The sequence below is a fragment of the Aquarana catesbeiana genome, linkage group LG13, assembly GCF_042186555.1.
Source record: "Aquarana catesbeiana isolate 2022-GZ linkage group LG13, ASM4218655v1, whole genome shotgun sequence".
Lineage (NCBI taxonomy): Eukaryota > Metazoa > Chordata > Amphibia > Anura > Ranidae > Aquarana > Aquarana catesbeiana.
In genome coordinates this window covers 190,608,303-190,626,049 of record NC_133336.1, presented here as the reverse complement: position 1 = coordinate 190,626,049, position 17,747 = coordinate 190,608,303, and the positions used below count along the sequence as shown (strand labels likewise).

Here is a 17,747-nt window from a genome sequence, read left to right as displayed (position 1 = left end):
CTGACGGAGTTCCGCCGTAACTCCGCTGAAACTGTCTTGCGTACACACCATCACACCAAAGTCCGACCATCAAGAACACGGTGACGTACACCACGTACGACGGGACTGGAAAAAGGAGGTGCAATAGCCAGTAGCCAATAGCTTCCATCTCGTACTTGCTTCAGAGCATGCGTTGTTTTTGGTACGTCGGAACAGCATACAGACGAGCAGTTTTCCCGATAGGAATTGGTTCTGTCGGAAATATTTTGAACATGTTCCATTTCTAGGTCCGTCAGAATTTTCAAAAAAAAAAGTCAGATGAAGCATACACATGATCAGAATAGATGATGAAAAGCTTCCATCTGACTTTTTCTGTCGGACATTCTGCTCGGGTGTACGCGGCTTAAGTCCATAAAAAACATTGGAATAAATATCCTCTCTCTTGCCTTCTATACCTTTTTGAATTAGAAAAAAAAATGTGTACCTTACTCTGCAAAAGCCACTACATGCTATTCTGGAAATCAGCAAACAGGTTTCCATAGAGAAATGTCTACTGTAGACCAGGGGTAGGCAACGTTAGAGATAGAGGTCTACTTGAACAACACTTATGAAGTCAAAGATCATCGTGCACAGTGTCCTGTTGTTAGGGTCAGTTCACACCACAACGCAATGCCAGAAAGGCAGGTGATGATACATTGTTAACCCCATGCAGATCGCAAACTCAGTGAACATAAAAAAAGGATTAAAGAGAGCCCAGGGTTTGGGAGTGCATTACGCTTAGAATGCAGGGTTCAAGAGTGCACCACTCCTTAACCCTCAGAATGTAGGGTTAAGGAGTGGGTTATGCTCAGAATTCAGTGATAAAGAGTGCGTTATGATCAGAATGCAGGGATAAGCAGTGCATTATACTCAGAATGCAGGGATCAGGAGTGTGTTATGCTCAGAATGCAGGAATCAGGAGTATGTTATCCTCAGAATGTAGGGTTAAGGAGTGGGTTACGCTCAGAATGCAGGGTTCAGGAGTGCGTTGTGCTCAGAATGCAGGATTCAGAGGTGCAATACACCCAGAATGCAGGGTTCAGGAGTGCATTGCGCTCAGAATGCAGGGTTCAGAAGTGCGTTACTGTGCGATGCAGCACAATGTACAGATGTAAATACTGTGCGATGCAGCACAATGTACAGATGTAAATACTGTGCGATGCAGCCAACGCTGTATCCTGGCCTAGGCCAACAAGGCCCAGGCCTAGGGCAGCACTTTTCAGGAGGGCAACACGGAAAGAGTCCCCGTCGGCTTGCGCTACACTGTTAGTGTAGCGCCAGTCTTATGGGGTGGACTGGGCTGAGAGGCAAATTAGTCTAGCGCCCCCATAAAGCGGCCGCACTGCTTCCGGTATGTGGGTGGCTGGTATTCGGCAACTGTGGGGGGGGGGGGGGGGGCACTGCTTCTAATTTTGACTGTCCTATCATCCTGGACCACAAACCTTCCTCACTGTGCTATATGTTTTCTGCTGCACCATTGGCATGGTTTTATCTTCCTTTTATCTTTTTTCTTCTTCTTTTATCTTTTATGGTCTTATCTTATAGTCCTCTCCATAAAATTATCAGAAATTTGTGCTTAAAGTAGAACTATAAGCAACACTTTTTGTTCCCGTTTTGGATAGAGTAAGGGAGGGTTATAACCCCTGTCAGTTTATTTTTTACCATCCCTGTCCCATTGCAGAGATTTCCCTTCGCTTCCTGCCCCATAGCCAAACAGGAAATGAGAGGAAATCTATGCAAATATGAAAATTAAGGGAATCCATTGCCCCCCAGGCCCTCAGAACAGGGTCTTAAACAGCAAGGGGTGTAGTCTTAACAGGAAGGGGTGGGTCATATTTAAATTAGGGGGTGCATGAGATTAGTCAGGCCTAGGGCAGCACAAAACCTAAATACACTACTGGATGCAATGTACAATGTACAGATGTAAATACTGTGCAATGCAGCACAATGTACAGATGTAAATACTGTGCAATGCAGCACAATGTACAGATGTAAATACTGTGCGATGCAGCACAATGTACTGATGTAAATACTGTGTGATGCAGCACAATGTACAGAGGTAAATACTGTGCGATGCAGCACAATGTACAGATGTAAATACTGTGTGATGCAGCACAATGTACTGATGTAAATAGTGTATGATGCAGCAAAATGTACAGATGCAAATACTGTGTGATGCAGCACAATATACAGATGCAAATACTGTGTGATGCAGCACAACGTACAGATGTAAATACTGTGTGATGCAGCACAATGTACAGATGCAAATACTGTGTGATGCAGCGCAATGTACAGTTGTAAATACTGTGCGATGCAGCACAATGTACTGATGTAAATACTGTGCGATGCAGCACAATGTACAGATGCAAATACTGTGTGATGCAGCACAATATACAGATGCAAATACTGTGTGATGCAGCACAATGTACTGATGTAAATACTGTGCGATGCAGCACAATGTACTGATGTAAATACTGTGCGATGCAGCACAATGTACAGATGCAAATGCTGTGTGATGCAGCACAATGTACAGATGCAAATACTGTGTGATGCAGCACAATGTACAGTTGTAAATACTGTGCGACGCAGCACAATGTACTGATGTAAATACTGTGCGATGTAGCACAATGTACAGATGTAAGTACTGTACGATGTAGCACAATGTACTGATGTAAGTACTGTACGATGCAGCACAATGTACTGATGTAAATACTGTGTGATGCAGCACATTGTACAGATGTAAATAGTGTGCGATGCAGTACAAGTGCATAGGTATGAGTACTTTGTGAAGGGGCACTCTGTGCTGTGAAAATTCACACAGATGCGCTGCAGTGCATTGTAAGCACGCTCACAATACATGTAGTGGCTGTCTGCAAAAAAAACCTACACTACTGAAGTAGGAACAGGGGTCAACGGGCCACCACTGCCTACAAGGAGTGGTCAGAGAGGTCAGCCCTGTGGGCTATATCGTAGTCTCAAAAGGCGCCTTCTAGAACTGTTATCTAGGAGACTGCGCTGTGTCCCATTTGGTGGCCTGCTGTGGACGACCTTGGCAGCGTCAAAAGGACCTGGGAATCTGAGAAATAGATAGCTGGAGCTCCAACGGGAACAGGTGAGAGTCTTTTTACTTCTGTTTTTGGATAACAGTCAGACAGCCAGCCAGCCTCTCGACGGATCGAGAGAAGGGAAGCCTGATCACCTTCCGAGAGAGACGTTCGTTCAGATGATTGTGCATCTTTCGGACGAATCCTCAGTCAGTCAGTAATTTTTGGGTGGGAGTGTCTGGTATGATTGATGTGTGTATGAGACATCACTTTGTGGTGAGGTGACCGTGGTCCTCTTCTAAGTGCGTTTTCTGGCCGGGAGACCGCGCCCCGGCCACTGACCGAGGGAAGCGTTGTCTATTGTCCCTATTTGTGTCGAGGATTCAGACCCCTTACTGAATTCTCATCATTTACCCTACCCTCTGTGTCTGTCTTGGTGTCTGTTAGGTTATAAGTATGGGTGGGAAATATAGTGTTGAATCTCCCCTACAATCCATGATCTCCAACTTTAGGAAGGGATTTGCTAAGAACTGCAATTTAAAACTTAGCCCTGAGAAATTGATAACATTGTGTGAGAAAGATTGGCCCTGCTATGGAGCGCGGTGGCCCCCACAGGGAACCTTTGACTTAGAGACCATTGACTGATTATTTGAGAATATTATGTCAGACTCACAGAAACATGACCAAGACGCACGTTCCAGGAGGACTGTTCGTTCGGATGATTGTGCATCCCTCGAATAAATCCTCAGCCAGCCAGTCAGGAGGAATATCCGTCCAGATGATTGTGCATCTCTCGGATAAATCCTCAGCCAGTCAGGAGGAATATCCGTCCAGATGATTGTGCATCTCTTGGATAAATCCTCAGCCAGTCAGGAGGAATATCCGTCCGGATGATTGTGCCTCTCTCGGATAAATCCTCAGCCAGCCAGTCAGGAGGAATATCCGTCCAGATGATTGTGCATCTCTCGGATAAATCCTCAGCCAGTCAGGAGGAATATCCGTCCAGATGATTGTGCATCTCTCGGATAAATCCTCAGCCAGTCAGGTGGAATATCCGTCCGGATGATTGTGCATCTCTCGGATAAATCCTCAGCCAGTCAGTCAGGAGGAATGTTCGTCCAGATGATTGTGCATCTCTCGGATAAATCCTCAGCTAGTCAGTCAAGAGGAATGTTCGTCCAGATGATTGTGCACCTTTCGGACAAATCCTCAGTCAGTCAGTCAGTCAGGAGGAATATCCGTCCAGATGACTGTGCATCTCTCGGATAAATCCTCAGCCAGTCAGGAGGAATATCCGTCCAGATGATTGTGCATCTCTCGGATAAATCCTCAGCCAGTCAGGAGGAATATCCGTCCGGATGATTGTGCATCTCTCGGATAAATCCTCAGCCAGTCAGGAGGAATATCCGTCCGGATGATTGTGCATCTCTCGGATAAATCCTCAGCCAGCCAGTCAGGAGGAATATCCGTCCAGATGATTGTGCATCTCTCGGATAAATCCTCAGCCAGTCAGTCAAGAGGAATGTTCGTCCAGATGATTGTGCATCTCTCGGATAAATCCTCAGCCAGTCAGTCAGGAGGAATGTTCGTCCAGATGATTGTGCATCTTTCGGACAAATCCTCAGTCAGTCAGTCAGGAGGAATATCCGTCCAGATGATTGTGCATCTCTCGGATAAATCCTCAGCCAGTCAGTCAGGAGGAATGTTCGTCCAGATGATTGTGCATCTTTGGGACAAATCCTCAGTCAGTCAGTCAGTCAGCTAGGAGAAAACGTCCGTCTGGATGATTGTGCATCCTTTGGACAAATGGGAGATAAAGACCTGCAGTGGATAGAAGCCACAAAAAGAGGAACAGTGTAGAATTATGGTTATGACAAGAGTAGTACCACTGACAAAACAAACAAAACACATATATTCTCAACCCGAAGAGACAGATCAGCCTCCCCCGTATGTAGATGAACGGACCTCAGATAGAGACAGGTCAGAGCCATGTCCAAATGCCCCGTCCAGTAAACAAGGGGACTCAAGTTGTTGTCCACCTACATCAGATTCAGCAAGTTTGTCAATGCCAAATCTCAGTAAATATACTCCGAACCGTAACACTCTGGGTAAAGGCAGGACAGAATTAGGGAACTCAGTAGTAGTCAATGGGCTCCCCAATCAAGTGTCCACTTCCACTCCGAGAAATCCTGATGCAAACAGCCGGACCCTTGCCCCGTCTTTCAACATACCTCTGCAAATGCCCCTAAGAAAACAGGCGGTGGAGGAAAATCGGACTCTAGTTTACACCCCTTTTTACCACAACAGATTTACTGAACTGGAAGTTTCATAACCCTGCCTACTCTGAGAAGCCCCAAGCCATCACAGATTTGCTCCGGTCAATAACTCAGACCCATAACCCCACTTGATCGGACTGCCAGCAACTTTTATTGACCCTTTTTAATACTGAGGAGAGACACAGAATTAACCAAGCAGTGCAGAAGTATAAAGGCAAAATACCCTTCCTATTAGAAAGACTTTGTAGTTTTGGGGGGGCATCAAGTCCAATATCAGTTCCTGTACATGCCGGATTCCCCTATTCCCTTGCTGGGTAGAGACTTACTTGCTAAACTCAGAGCATACATATACTTCCAATCTGACGGACAGGCTATCCTAAAATTGCCCCATCCCTTTGAAGCCCGCATACTGCAAGACATCCCGGGACTATGGGCAGAAGACAACCCACCAGGATTAGCCAGACACGTTCCCCCAATCCTTATTGAATTAAAATCAGGAGCCACTCCAGTCAGCCTGAAACAGTACCCAGTCCCTCTAAAAGCCCTAGTAGGAATACAAAAGTACTTAAACAAATTCCTACACTATGGGATTCTAAAACCCTGTCAGTCTCCCTGGAATACACCTCTACTCCCAGTGCAGAAACCCGAAACAGCTCACTGTCGTCTTGTTCAAGACCTCAGAGCGGTCAATCAGGCTGTAATGACCATGCACCCAGCGGTCACTAATGAACTGTTACAATTACTGTGGGAGGCAGGTTATAAGGTGTCCCATGGAAAGGTGCAATTTTGACAAGAGACTGTAAAGTACCTGGGATTCAGAGTATCACAAGGACAGAGACAATTGGGAGAAGGCAGGAAAGAAGCTGTTTGTCAGATTCCCACCCCGACTACCAGACGGCAAGTACGTGAATTCCTGGGGGTGGCAGGATTCTGCTGAATCTGGATACCGGACTTTGCCACAAAAGCCAGACGCCTCTATGAATCCACAAAGGGGGGGGGAGAAAAGGAACCCTTTCAATGGGGACAACAACAAAACAGAGCATTAAGACATTAAGGTCTCCCTAATGCAGGCTCCTGCGCTAGGCTTGCCAGATAGCCAAAAAGTCTTCTATTTGTATGTCAGTGAAAAACAAGGAATAGCAGTAGGAGTCCTGACACAATACTCTGGGTCTTGGCAGCGCCCTGTAGCATACCTTTCAAAACAACTGGACACTGTAGCTCAGGGATGGCCATCCTGCCTGTGGGCCATCGCAGCAACAGCCCTCCTTGTGGCCGAAGCTGACAAGTTGTCATTGGGTCAGGAGACTTATGTCCGAGTCCCACACCAAGTACAGGCATTAATGGATTACAAGGGAAATCACTGGTTTACTAACAGTCGAATGATTAAATATCAAGCTATGCTGTGTGAAAATCCTCGTATCCACTTAGAGACTGTAAACACTTTAAACCCAGCCACTCTGCTCCCCACCTCACAGGAACCCCTAACTCATGACAGTCTCCAGGTAATGGATATGCAAGCCGACCAGACTTGAAAGACAGCCCCTTGGAAAATCCAAACGTTGAGTACTTTACTGACGGAAGCAGTTTTGTAAAAGATGTTTATCCCCAGATATAGGCTCAGACAATGGCCCTGCTTTTGTCTACAAGTGCTTCCAGGAATTAGCAACAGCACTTAAGACTACTTGGAAACTACACACTGCATATAGGCCCCAAAGCTCTGGAAAAGTTGAACGAATGAACCGCACGCTCAAGTCACAACTGGCCAAGCTCTGTCAGGAAACCCAAATGAAATGGACCTTGATGTTGCCCATTGCTTTACTGAGAATTCGGAGTACCCCAACAAAGAGGACAAATCTGTCCCCTTTAAGGTACTGTATGGTAGGCCCCCACCCATCATTAGAGGGATAAGAGGAGACTTGCATCAGATAGGAGGGGTAGTTAACCGTGAACTGATACAAAGACTTGGGGAGAGTAAGCAAGACGTAGGGAAATGGGTTCAAGAGAAACATCCCATAAGCCTGTCGAACCCAGTACACCCCTTTAAACCAGGAGACACAGTGTGGGTAAAGGAGTGGAACTTAACCCCACTAGGGCCAAAATGGAGGGGTCCTTACACTGTTCTGCTATCTACCCCAACAGCCATTAAGGTAGCCGAGGTGACACCCTGGATACACCACTCCAGGGTAAAACGAGCTGCTGACCTCACAGACTTCTGGCACAGTATAGTAGATCCCCAAGATACTTTGAGACTGAGATTGACCAGAGAAATCAGAAGGAAGAACTCCAGCCCTTTGTTCAGCACACCCCTGGAAGCTGCTGAATGTACGCACGGCAGAAGATAGACAGACTGCAGCCCTGCGGCCAACACCACACTCCTGGAAGCTGCTGGCTCAACGCATGGCGGAAGATAAAGGATATCTACTAAGCTCTGCTCCAACCACACCCCGGACGCTGGTTGGTCTACGCACAAGCTGAAGCTTGAGGATATTCATTGGTGTAATGTTTACTAAAATCATTATAACGAGACTGTTGATAGTCATAGCAGTGATACTGGCCGAGCTAAAAAGGGGGAGGGTAATTCATGTGACCCTTGTATAAGGACCACCAGAGTAGGATCCATAGCTACCAAGATGTTACTGTGGCACTCTCATTATCAATGCAAGGGCACAGAGACTGGTACTTGCATACATAATGGGACTACCTATTCAATGTGCTCCGTTGAAAATCAGATAACCTGTTATAACCCTACTTATGCTCCCTATAAAACTTGGCTAACCATTCGGAGCTTTAGCTCCACCGGTAAGCTGGTAAACCATACCCTGATCACCAACTCAAGTATTGCAGAGACAAGTTTTAATTATTTTCTGATTCTCCCTATAGTGTATGGAGTGCTAATATTTTTACTCTTTTTGCATTCTTATTGTTACCATGGGCCAAGGGTCACTATCCCAGTGTTTTATAAGTTAATGAGAGACCTGGCTGGAGCCGACAATGGGGAATAATCTCGGTAGAAGAATGTTTTGTGCCTGCTAGTGAGGTCATCATAGAAAAAAACAAAAACAAAACAAACTGTATGCTATTTAGTGATGCTTAATTTTGCTCATATTAATCGCTATGATTGTGATCAAAGGGGGGAATGAAGTAGGAACAGGGGTCAGTTTATATGGCCATAGTTATGTGTGTAGTAAGACTGATTTAGAATTTCAGCTAAGAATCATATTTCTTGTATTTCATGTTGAAGCTATTGGTGACTTCCCCATTACAGGAATCTGCTACATTCCTCTTTCTGTGCAAAAAGCTTGCTTGCTGACATCATTTAAGACAGATGAAGGAACCTGCACGAGCATACTGCAGAGAAACGAGTTTTGTATAAAGCTAAAAATACATGTGGATTTGCGGAACTTGTCTGGGTTAGGATGCATAGGCTTATTTTTAAAAGGTTAGAATGTCTGTTAAAACAGAAGTGTACCGCCTGTTCGCTTGTGACGCAATATGCTGAAAATATATATGTACACTGTATTCACTGTATCTGACACTCTTGATGTGTAGACCCGAGTCGGGTCAGGAGCTTCCATTCTTTTCTGGCCAGAAAGATGGAATAAAATCTCCCATACCAGAGTTCTTTGTCCAATAATGTCATTACCGATATTCTGCTACTTTACTACCACACACAGCTGTGCACATGGCTTGTGAACTCCTATAGAGAACTTGTAATTAGAGGCAGAAGATGAGTAAACTTCATAGAGCAATCCATGGAGATGTTTGCAGAGATCCAGGCTGTGACCTCCTACAGCCCCCCATATGACAGGTCACAGATCAGACCATACCAAGGACAAGTCTGGGCAGAGGAGACCTGGATGGTGACATCAGAGGACAGCCCAGAGCCCCCTACCCCTGAGCAGGACACATGTCCACACTACTCCTGACACCTGGAGAGCATGGAATAATGAGGAGCCGATTCATTGACGCACCGAGCCACACACTACGCTGATCCACTATCAGATGCAATTAGTAACACCCTCTGACCTCTCCCCTACCTCCAGAGCTGATGCTTTTCCAGGCAGCACAACCGCCTGTGTCTGGCTGCATTCACACCTCAGCGTTTTGAGTTGCGCGCAGATTTTCGAAGATCCTGCCCACAATTTGAAAGCGCCGATGTGAGAACGACAAATCGCGGGACTCACATTTGAAATGCCATTTATTTTAATGACACCTGAAATCGTGGTGCGGGTCTGCCGCGACATATGACGCTGCAATCACGGCAACCCGCATCCCTGGAAGCATGTCGCTCAGAAGTAGCTCACAAACTTTTTTTGGAGCAACATACTTCCCGTAATGCAGGTCACGGCGATTGCAGTGCGATTTTTTTTCACGGCAGACCCGCACCACAGCTTCAGGTGTCATTCAAATAAATGGCATCTCAATCCTGCGATTTATCGTTCGCACATTAACACTTTCAAATCGTGGGCAGATTTGCGGCAAATATGCCCGCAATTCAAAACACGGAAGTGTGAATGCAGCCTGATTAAGGAAGCAGAGTGTATTCTGAACCGGACAGCCCCGGGGGTGTCCTCTGTTATCAGACTCTGTCCTCACTGGAGCCCAGACATCCATCCTATCAGAGACACAGCCCTGTCTCCGCTCTCCACTGGGGGCGCCACATCCTCTCCTCCTCATTATGATGAGAGCTGCAATCCAGTTTTAATGTATCCTGACTGAAAACCAGACACATGATTCAAAACTCTACTTGGAAGGTGAACATTTTTTTTTTCTTATTAAAAGTCACAGTCAGCTGTCAGGGACGATATTTATTGTCCGTCAGTAAACATCTTTCTGGATATTAAAGCGGAGTTCCACCCAAAAGTGGAACTTCCGCTTGTTCATCTCCTCCCCACTCTGGTGCCACATTTGGCACCTTTCAGTGGGGTGGGGGGTACCGGGACCTGTTTTTGACATATCCCCTTCCGCCCCGTCTCTCGGACGTTCGGCCCCCCTCGTTCTTCCTCCGCCACCAGACCAATTGAAAAGTGCAGCGTGCTTCATGCATGCGCAGTAGGGAACCGTCTGTAAAGCCAAAAGGATTCCCTGCCGGGTCCCCTTACCGGCAATGGCGGCGGCAGCCCTCGAAAGTCGATCGGAAGATCAGCTGCGGTGCCGACATCGCAAGCTCCTTGGACAGGTAAGTGTCCATGTATTAAAAGTCAGCAGCTACAGGATTTGTAGGTGCTGACTTTTAACTTATCTTTATCTAGGTGTGGGCAGACCTCCACTTTAACCATTTCAACTCCGGAAGATTTACCCCCCTTAATAACCAGGCCATTGTTTGTGATACGGCACTGCGTTACTTTAACTGACAATTGTGCGGTCGTGCAATGTTGCACCCAAATATTATTGACGTCCTTTTTTCCCACAAATAGAGCTTTCTTTTGGTGGTATTTGATCACTTCTGCGGTTTTTATTTTTTGCGCTATGAACAAAGAAAGACCGACAATTTCGAAAAGAAAAACAATATTTTTTACTTTTTGCTTTTATACAAATCTAATAAAAGATTTGAAAAAAAAAATGTCTTCATCAGTTTAGGCCAATAGGTATTCTACTACATTTTTGTGGCCAAAAAACAAACAATAGGCATATATTGATTGGTTATAACGTCTACAAGCTATGGGATATATTTATGGAATTTTTATCAATTTATTATTATTTTTTATTAGTAATGGCGGCGATCGGCAACTTATAGCGGGACTGCGATATTGCCACAAATCAGATACTAAGTGACACTTTTGACATTTTTTTTGGGAATCAGTGGCACTAATACAGTGATCAATGCTAAAAATATGCACTGTCACTGTACTAATGACACTGGCTGGGAAGGGGTTAACATCAAAGGGGATTAAAGGGTTAAATGTGTGCCTAAAATGTGCATAGTTACTGTGGGAGGTGTTTGTACTGTGGGAAAGCAGAGATCCCCCTGATTTTGGTTTTCAGGAACACAGGATCACTACCTTCGATACTGTCAAAACGGCAATCTGCTTTGTTTACATAGGCAGTTCGCCATTCTGCTTGTGTCCCAAATGATCTGTGGGTCCCGGGGGACTTTGAGTCCACCAGACACCGCTGATTGGCTCCCGCTGTGTCCAATCATGTGCGCGCCCCAGACCTGGAAGTGGAGGATCATGTACTAGGTATGTGATCCTGCACAGGAGAGCTGCCTTGCCTTATGTACAGTATACGCTTTAGTTTTTGCACATGTATAATAACTACAGTTCCTTTTGCCTAACCGGCAGGTAGATGTTTCCATTTTTTATAGTTACAATTATTATCTTACAGGATTTTCAGCAAGACCAGTGGTGACCTTCATTCCAAACTGGAAAAAGATCCACATAGGACAAACTATAACAATGACCTGTAATGTGGAGCCTCCTGCATCTTTCTATCACTGGTACCGTAATAACAATTGGATATCTACAGAGAAGAACTATGTGATTGTATTTGCTAGGTCGGGAGACAGCGGGGATTATAAGTGCTGGACCAGGACTGGCGGTACAAGTGAGATCGTCACACTGAGCGTTATCTCTGGTAAGACAATATGAACATTCATTATGTTCTCTTCATTTGTCACTATCATTAACATATTGTAGCCATTAGCATTCACATTTTCTGAATGGGGTTTGTGTTTTTCTGTGTGCTCTAGTAGGTTTAACTCTTGTTTGTCAAGTGAATTTCATGGTGTTACCCCTGGAGGAGCCCCTGGATTGTTTGGCTCCTTCTGCCCTGTACCTGTGAAGTCCAGCTCTGGATTTGAGTGACACCAAAACACCTGTACATTTTAGAATGGACTTCATTAAACAGGAAAGCCCTGGAAGGAAAGGGTGCAGTTCTATGGTAACAGCACTATTAGAAATGATGTATATACACTGTAGCTCTACAGAATAGACGGTACACAATCCACATGTGCTTTTGCTGCTTAATTGCAGACAGGAAAAGGAACTTTATTCAGGGGAAAAGACATATAGCATACTATAGATGCAGCTACAAACGTATAAACACTGCCATCTGCTGGTTGAACAATATACTGTATATGCACTAAATACTAATGTACAGTAGCTGTTGCACAAAATACAATTCTGTATTCCAACAGGCACAAATACAGTTCATCAGTTCATACCCCTCATTCATACGTCGGCACCTTTCAGGAAGCCGGATGCAGGAATTCCAATGCGGGATCGATGTCTTTTTGAAGAACCGATTAGGCTCTAATCGGCTTCAAAATAGGGTGGGCTTGGGGCGAAGAGAATGCGAATGGAGCCCATCCAGGTGTGTGAGAATAGCGAATTAATATTCACTATTCTCACACTGAATCTCCCTCTGCCAATCAGGAAGTCTGATACCCGTTTCCTGATTGGCTGAAAGAAGAAGAGTTCTGATTGGCCACCGAGGAGGAGGGAAGAGACGGAAGCTGCCAAGCAGGGAAAGGGGAAGCTGCTCGTGATGCCTGCTGCCCTGATGCCCACGGCGGAGAGCAGGGGAAGCCGCCCGTGATGCCTGCCATGGATGGGGTAAGTGCACCAACTGATCGGCCGACCAACCAGCCCCACTGCAGTTCATTTTCCACTTCCGCAAAATCACATACTTGTAAGTCAATCTGCTTCATTTTTTAGCGTGGACGGTCAGCTTTCTTTTGATAACAACCGTTGCGGCTAAGAAGCCGCTCGATTGTTATCACAAGTGGCAGGAGGGGAGCCTTCTGCGGCTCCACCCGGGCTCTCCAGTCCCACTGGGAGGACTGAGCAACCAGCCGGCACGTCCGCTGGCTGGCTGGAGACCTGAAAAAAGCCAAAATCGACTTAGCTTGGCTCTCGGCTCTAGTAACCCAGAAGCGATGTCATGACATTACTTCCGGATTACTGGAGCCTTAAAGATGCCAGATTTTAAAAAAATGGCACTTGGCGTTTTGAATGCTTTTTAGTGCAAAGGAGGGATTTGGGGTCTTATATACACCAGATACTTCCATAAAGAGCACCTGTCACATAACTATTGCTGTCACAAAGGATGTTTACATTGTGACAGCGATAAAAGTGATCAAATTTTTTTTTAAAAGGACAGTGTAAAAATTAAATAAATAAGAAAAAAAAATTGAAAGGGCCCCATCCCTCCGCGTTTACGCACAGAAATGAATGCATACCTAAGTCGTTCCCGCAAATGTAAACAGTGTTAAAACCACACATGTGAGGTATTTGCTGTGATCATTAGAGTGAGAGAAATAATTCTAGCGCTAGACCTCCTCTGTAACACTAAACTGGTAACCGTTAAGAAATTTTAAAGTGTCGCCTATGGAGATTTTTAAGTACCGTAGTTTGTTGCCCTTCCACATGTTAGGTATCTATTTACTCGGCGTAACATCATCTGTTATCTGTGCAAATACAGTGTTATATAAAATATTGCAACGACCGACATTTTATTCTCTAGGGTCTCTGCTAAAAATATATATATATATATATATATATATATATATATAATGTTTGGGAGTTCTAAGTAATTTTCTAGCAAAAAATACTGATTTTAACTTGTAAGCAACAAGTTTCAGAAACTTTCATTCATTCATGCTTTCATTTTTCACCTTAATGCTAGTATGCATCGCATACAAGCACATTATGACAGACTTACCTGAAAAACAAACCCTCCTGTGGTGCGCTGTTACCGCCGAAGGTGCGTCCATCTTCACCTGGACTTCCTTCCGGGTTTGTGGGCTTTGGCGGTATGAATGGCTGAGCCGCGGTGACATCACTCCTGCAAATGCGCTCAGAAGTCACTGTTTATGGCACAGGGCTCAGAAGAAATGGCACAGATATGCAACTCCTTCAGGACACTTGTGTCAGTCATGTCACCGGCTGTTTCTAAACTAAATATCTCCTAAAAGGCACACGTTTAGAAAATATTTACTTGTCCTATAGGTAAGCTTTATAGACTTACCTATAGGTAAAAATCAACTACGGGAGTTTACTCCTACTTTAAAAGCTGTTTACTAATATACAGTATACACTAAATATAATCATTTTATTAAAACAAATGTATAGAAGGCAACACTTTAATATAATCAATGATTTCAACAGAGCTGCCCCCAAAGCAATGTGTGTTTAAACAAATCAAGGAAAACTAAAACGCCAAATTGCAACTTCGAAGCACCAAAGACTAGGAGTACAGATACATACAGACTATAAGGTATAAATACGACTTCTCTGGATTGTCAGATTGCTGTGCACAGCCTCCCGAAAATCAAATGTACATTACACTTGTATTTTCAGATTTGTTATATTGGAGTTCATACACTATTGTTATTAATGTCTTGACAGGCGCATCCAATTCAATAGAAGTTGTAGTTTTTCCCAACACAAAATTATATGTTTCCCTCAATGGTGGATCATCACATCCTCAGATATAACAAATCTCATGTTGTGTTTCAGATCCGGTCATCCTTCAGGCTCCTCTCTATGTATATGAAGGTGACAACATATCTCTCCGATGTTCCAGTCCTTCTGGATCAGTGGTAACACAGACAATATTCTACGGGAACAATCAGACAATCTCGAAATTGACCACCAATGATACTTTACAATTAAAATATACAGACCTGAAAGCCACCTACAGTTGCTCGAGACAAGTCCTGACAACTATCGCTCATATTTACATTGCTGAAACCACAATTTCCTTTACAGGTAAATCCTGCTGAGTAAATTTAGATTTGTAATTTGCAAAATGCTAATCAGTACATGAAAATGATCTGATTACAAATCAAATGTAAAGCCGGCCATAGATGGGGAGATTGTCTTTCCTGCAACCACGATTTGCAGAAAATCGCTTGATTCCCTATTGTGCTCTCCCTGCGGATGGTGGCACATGGGAAGCATCCAGCTGAGAGAACACATAGTGATTATTGCTATCGATAATTGCATGAAAAATCCAACATGCTGATTGTGCCCAAGTTGATTGATCGATCAACTAGGGCACAATCAGCCTGCCAATACATGGTTCAAATCTCGGCCAGCCCCCGCTGAACCAGCCAAGATTCAATTGGTCTATGGCTGAATTAAAGGTGAAGTTCACCCTTTTTTCTTTTTTTTCTGAAACCGAGCTCTCCTATGTACCAATATACCATTAATATACCTTTGTTGCACAAAAATACATTGAAGAAGAAGTCCGCATTGAAGAAGGGTCCTGTGTTTCTTTTGCTCCAAATCAGGTATGAATTCAGGCAGAAATTCTGACCTAATTTGCACCGGAATCGGTGTACAAGGACGCATCGAACCCCCTGCTGTAAACTGCGGCTGCAGCAAGTGTGAACCCAGCCTTAGAGGGGATGTTCTGAGAAGGGAGGAGATGAAAGTAAAACTATAGAATTGTGAAGACGGAGGAGGTTAGGGAATTGGGCTCTGATTATCTCCAATATATAACTTTAGCAAAAATAACCTTACCCTACCACTGAATGACTTAGCTTGTTTCGGCAACTTATATTGTAGAAATTTCTTGTATTATCAGGTTAACATTAATCAATAATTCATAAATTGGTATTGTTTGTTTATATTTCTGTATACCGTCTTGCAGAAAATGCTGGGACTATTCAAGTGACCTTCACACCAGACTGGAACAAGTTACTTACCGGAGACAATATAACAATGACCTGCCATGGAGGAAATTACTGGACTTATCAGTGGTTACAGAATGATACGTTAGTGGCAGAAGGACTGACCTACACAATCACATCTGCCCAGGTTGGACACAGCGGGATCTACCAGTGCCGGACAAGTCACGGTGATAGTTTACCATTCAGGCTGGAAGTCAGCAATGGTGAGCCGATCAGTTCATTTCCTTAGAGTTCTTTATTTCATTCAAAGAAATGTATTACACATTCATTCTATACTGTAGCCATAAAATAGTAAAAACAATCATTATTATACAAAACATTTTATTTAATGTTCTATAAGTTACATTGTAAGTAGAGAACATCATAAGCATTTGCAGAAAGGTAAAAAGCTTACAATATACCAGTCTGTGGGGCAGGGTTGGTGTGATAGGGTTGTTGTCACGTCCTCTATGTTTCCCCTCCTTGTTGGGCACCAAGCAAGGGTCACACCTACCACACTGGTGGGTTCTACCACAGGGGTGGGTTCTTCTGGGCTATGCTAGGCACCATATCAAGGTCAATTGCCTTGTTTATTGGGTACCGTTACTTCTGTGCCTCTTTCATCAATGCCCTGAGACAAGGCTGAGACTGATGTGGGGGAATATTTGACCTTAAGGCAGGCCTCTACTTTTAGAGATGAACATTCACTGTGTACACTTGCACCATAACTGTTTTCCATTTAACTCATGGGTCCCCCTGTAAATGTACACCTTCTCTGTAACTTGCATTTAGGAGGGACACGCTGAGCCTTGTTCATATGCACCTGTTCCTGTTCAGCATAGCAAAGCTATTTCACTCCCTGTAACAGTATGGGGTCCCGCTATGCAGTTAGAGCAAAATCCATGCGTGCAATTTACATAACTCTTCCGTACTTGTGTACAGGTTGAGGGCTCCAATAGCCAATAAAGTACCCCCAAAAATAGTGAGACTTTAGGGGCAACTAAGGAGTCATCATGTTAGGATAAATTAATTCCAATACTTTATTACAACATATAAAAACCATAGACAAAAGGTACAACAATTGTGAAAAAATGTGATCAACAATGACTGAGTACTCTATACAAAGACAGAAGCTTGGTGTAGATGAATATCCTCTTCAACCCAACATGTTTCAGGAATGTTTAATTCCTTTCATCAGGATTGCAGAGTTTCTTCTATAATTGGTTGCAATAAAGTATGGGAATTAATTTATCCTAACATGATGACTCCTTAGTTGCCCTTAAAGTCTCACTATTTGGGGGGTACTTTCTTTTCTATTCATACCTTTTGGGATTGTCAGATAAGGGTACTCACCGAGGCCGAGATGCTGAGAGCGGTAACCTCTTGCGACTAAGCGCACTCCACTCCTGGAGATGGTACAGGGAGTGAAGGGCACAAAGAGGCACGAGTCACCAGCAGGCTGGGCAGGTCTTGCGTGAAGGTCACCGGCAGGGATAGAGCTGTGCAGGACTGGAAGATGCTGAGGCTCAGGAAGGAGGATGAACAGCTGATCCAACAACAGGCCGGGGTTCAAACACCGTTGACTAGTAAGAGTCTCTAGATAGGCAACACAGTCTAGTGCAAGGACTGTTAGCAGGTCTGTCAGCAGGCTGATGACTAGTACTGAAGATTGATAGTAAAAGTCCGTAGGCAGGCCGAGGGTCAAACACAGGTGACTGGAAGCACCTTTTTCCCGATTTCCCCTTATTTTTCTCATATATATATAGGGATGGAGACCTGTGCACCGGATGG

At 44.3% G+C, this 17,747-nt stretch overlaps 1 protein-coding gene across 1 annotated transcript in view; it reads left to right on the top strand.

Moving 5' to 3' along the window:
* Positions 1-16,206, top strand: part of LOC141116635 (high affinity immunoglobulin epsilon receptor subunit alpha-like) — a 46,732-nt gene extending 30,526 nt beyond the window's left edge. Inside the window, exons 4-6 of the mRNA XM_073609026.1 lie at positions 11,666-11,914; positions 14,800-15,051; positions 15,938-16,206. Of these exons, the coding sequence (XP_073465127.1) occupies positions 11,666-11,914; positions 14,800-15,051; positions 15,938-16,206 (770 nt within the window). The remainder of the gene's footprint in view (positions 1-11,665; positions 11,915-14,799; positions 15,052-15,937) is intronic.
* The last annotated feature ends 1,541 nt before the right edge of the window (positions 16,207-17,747 follow it).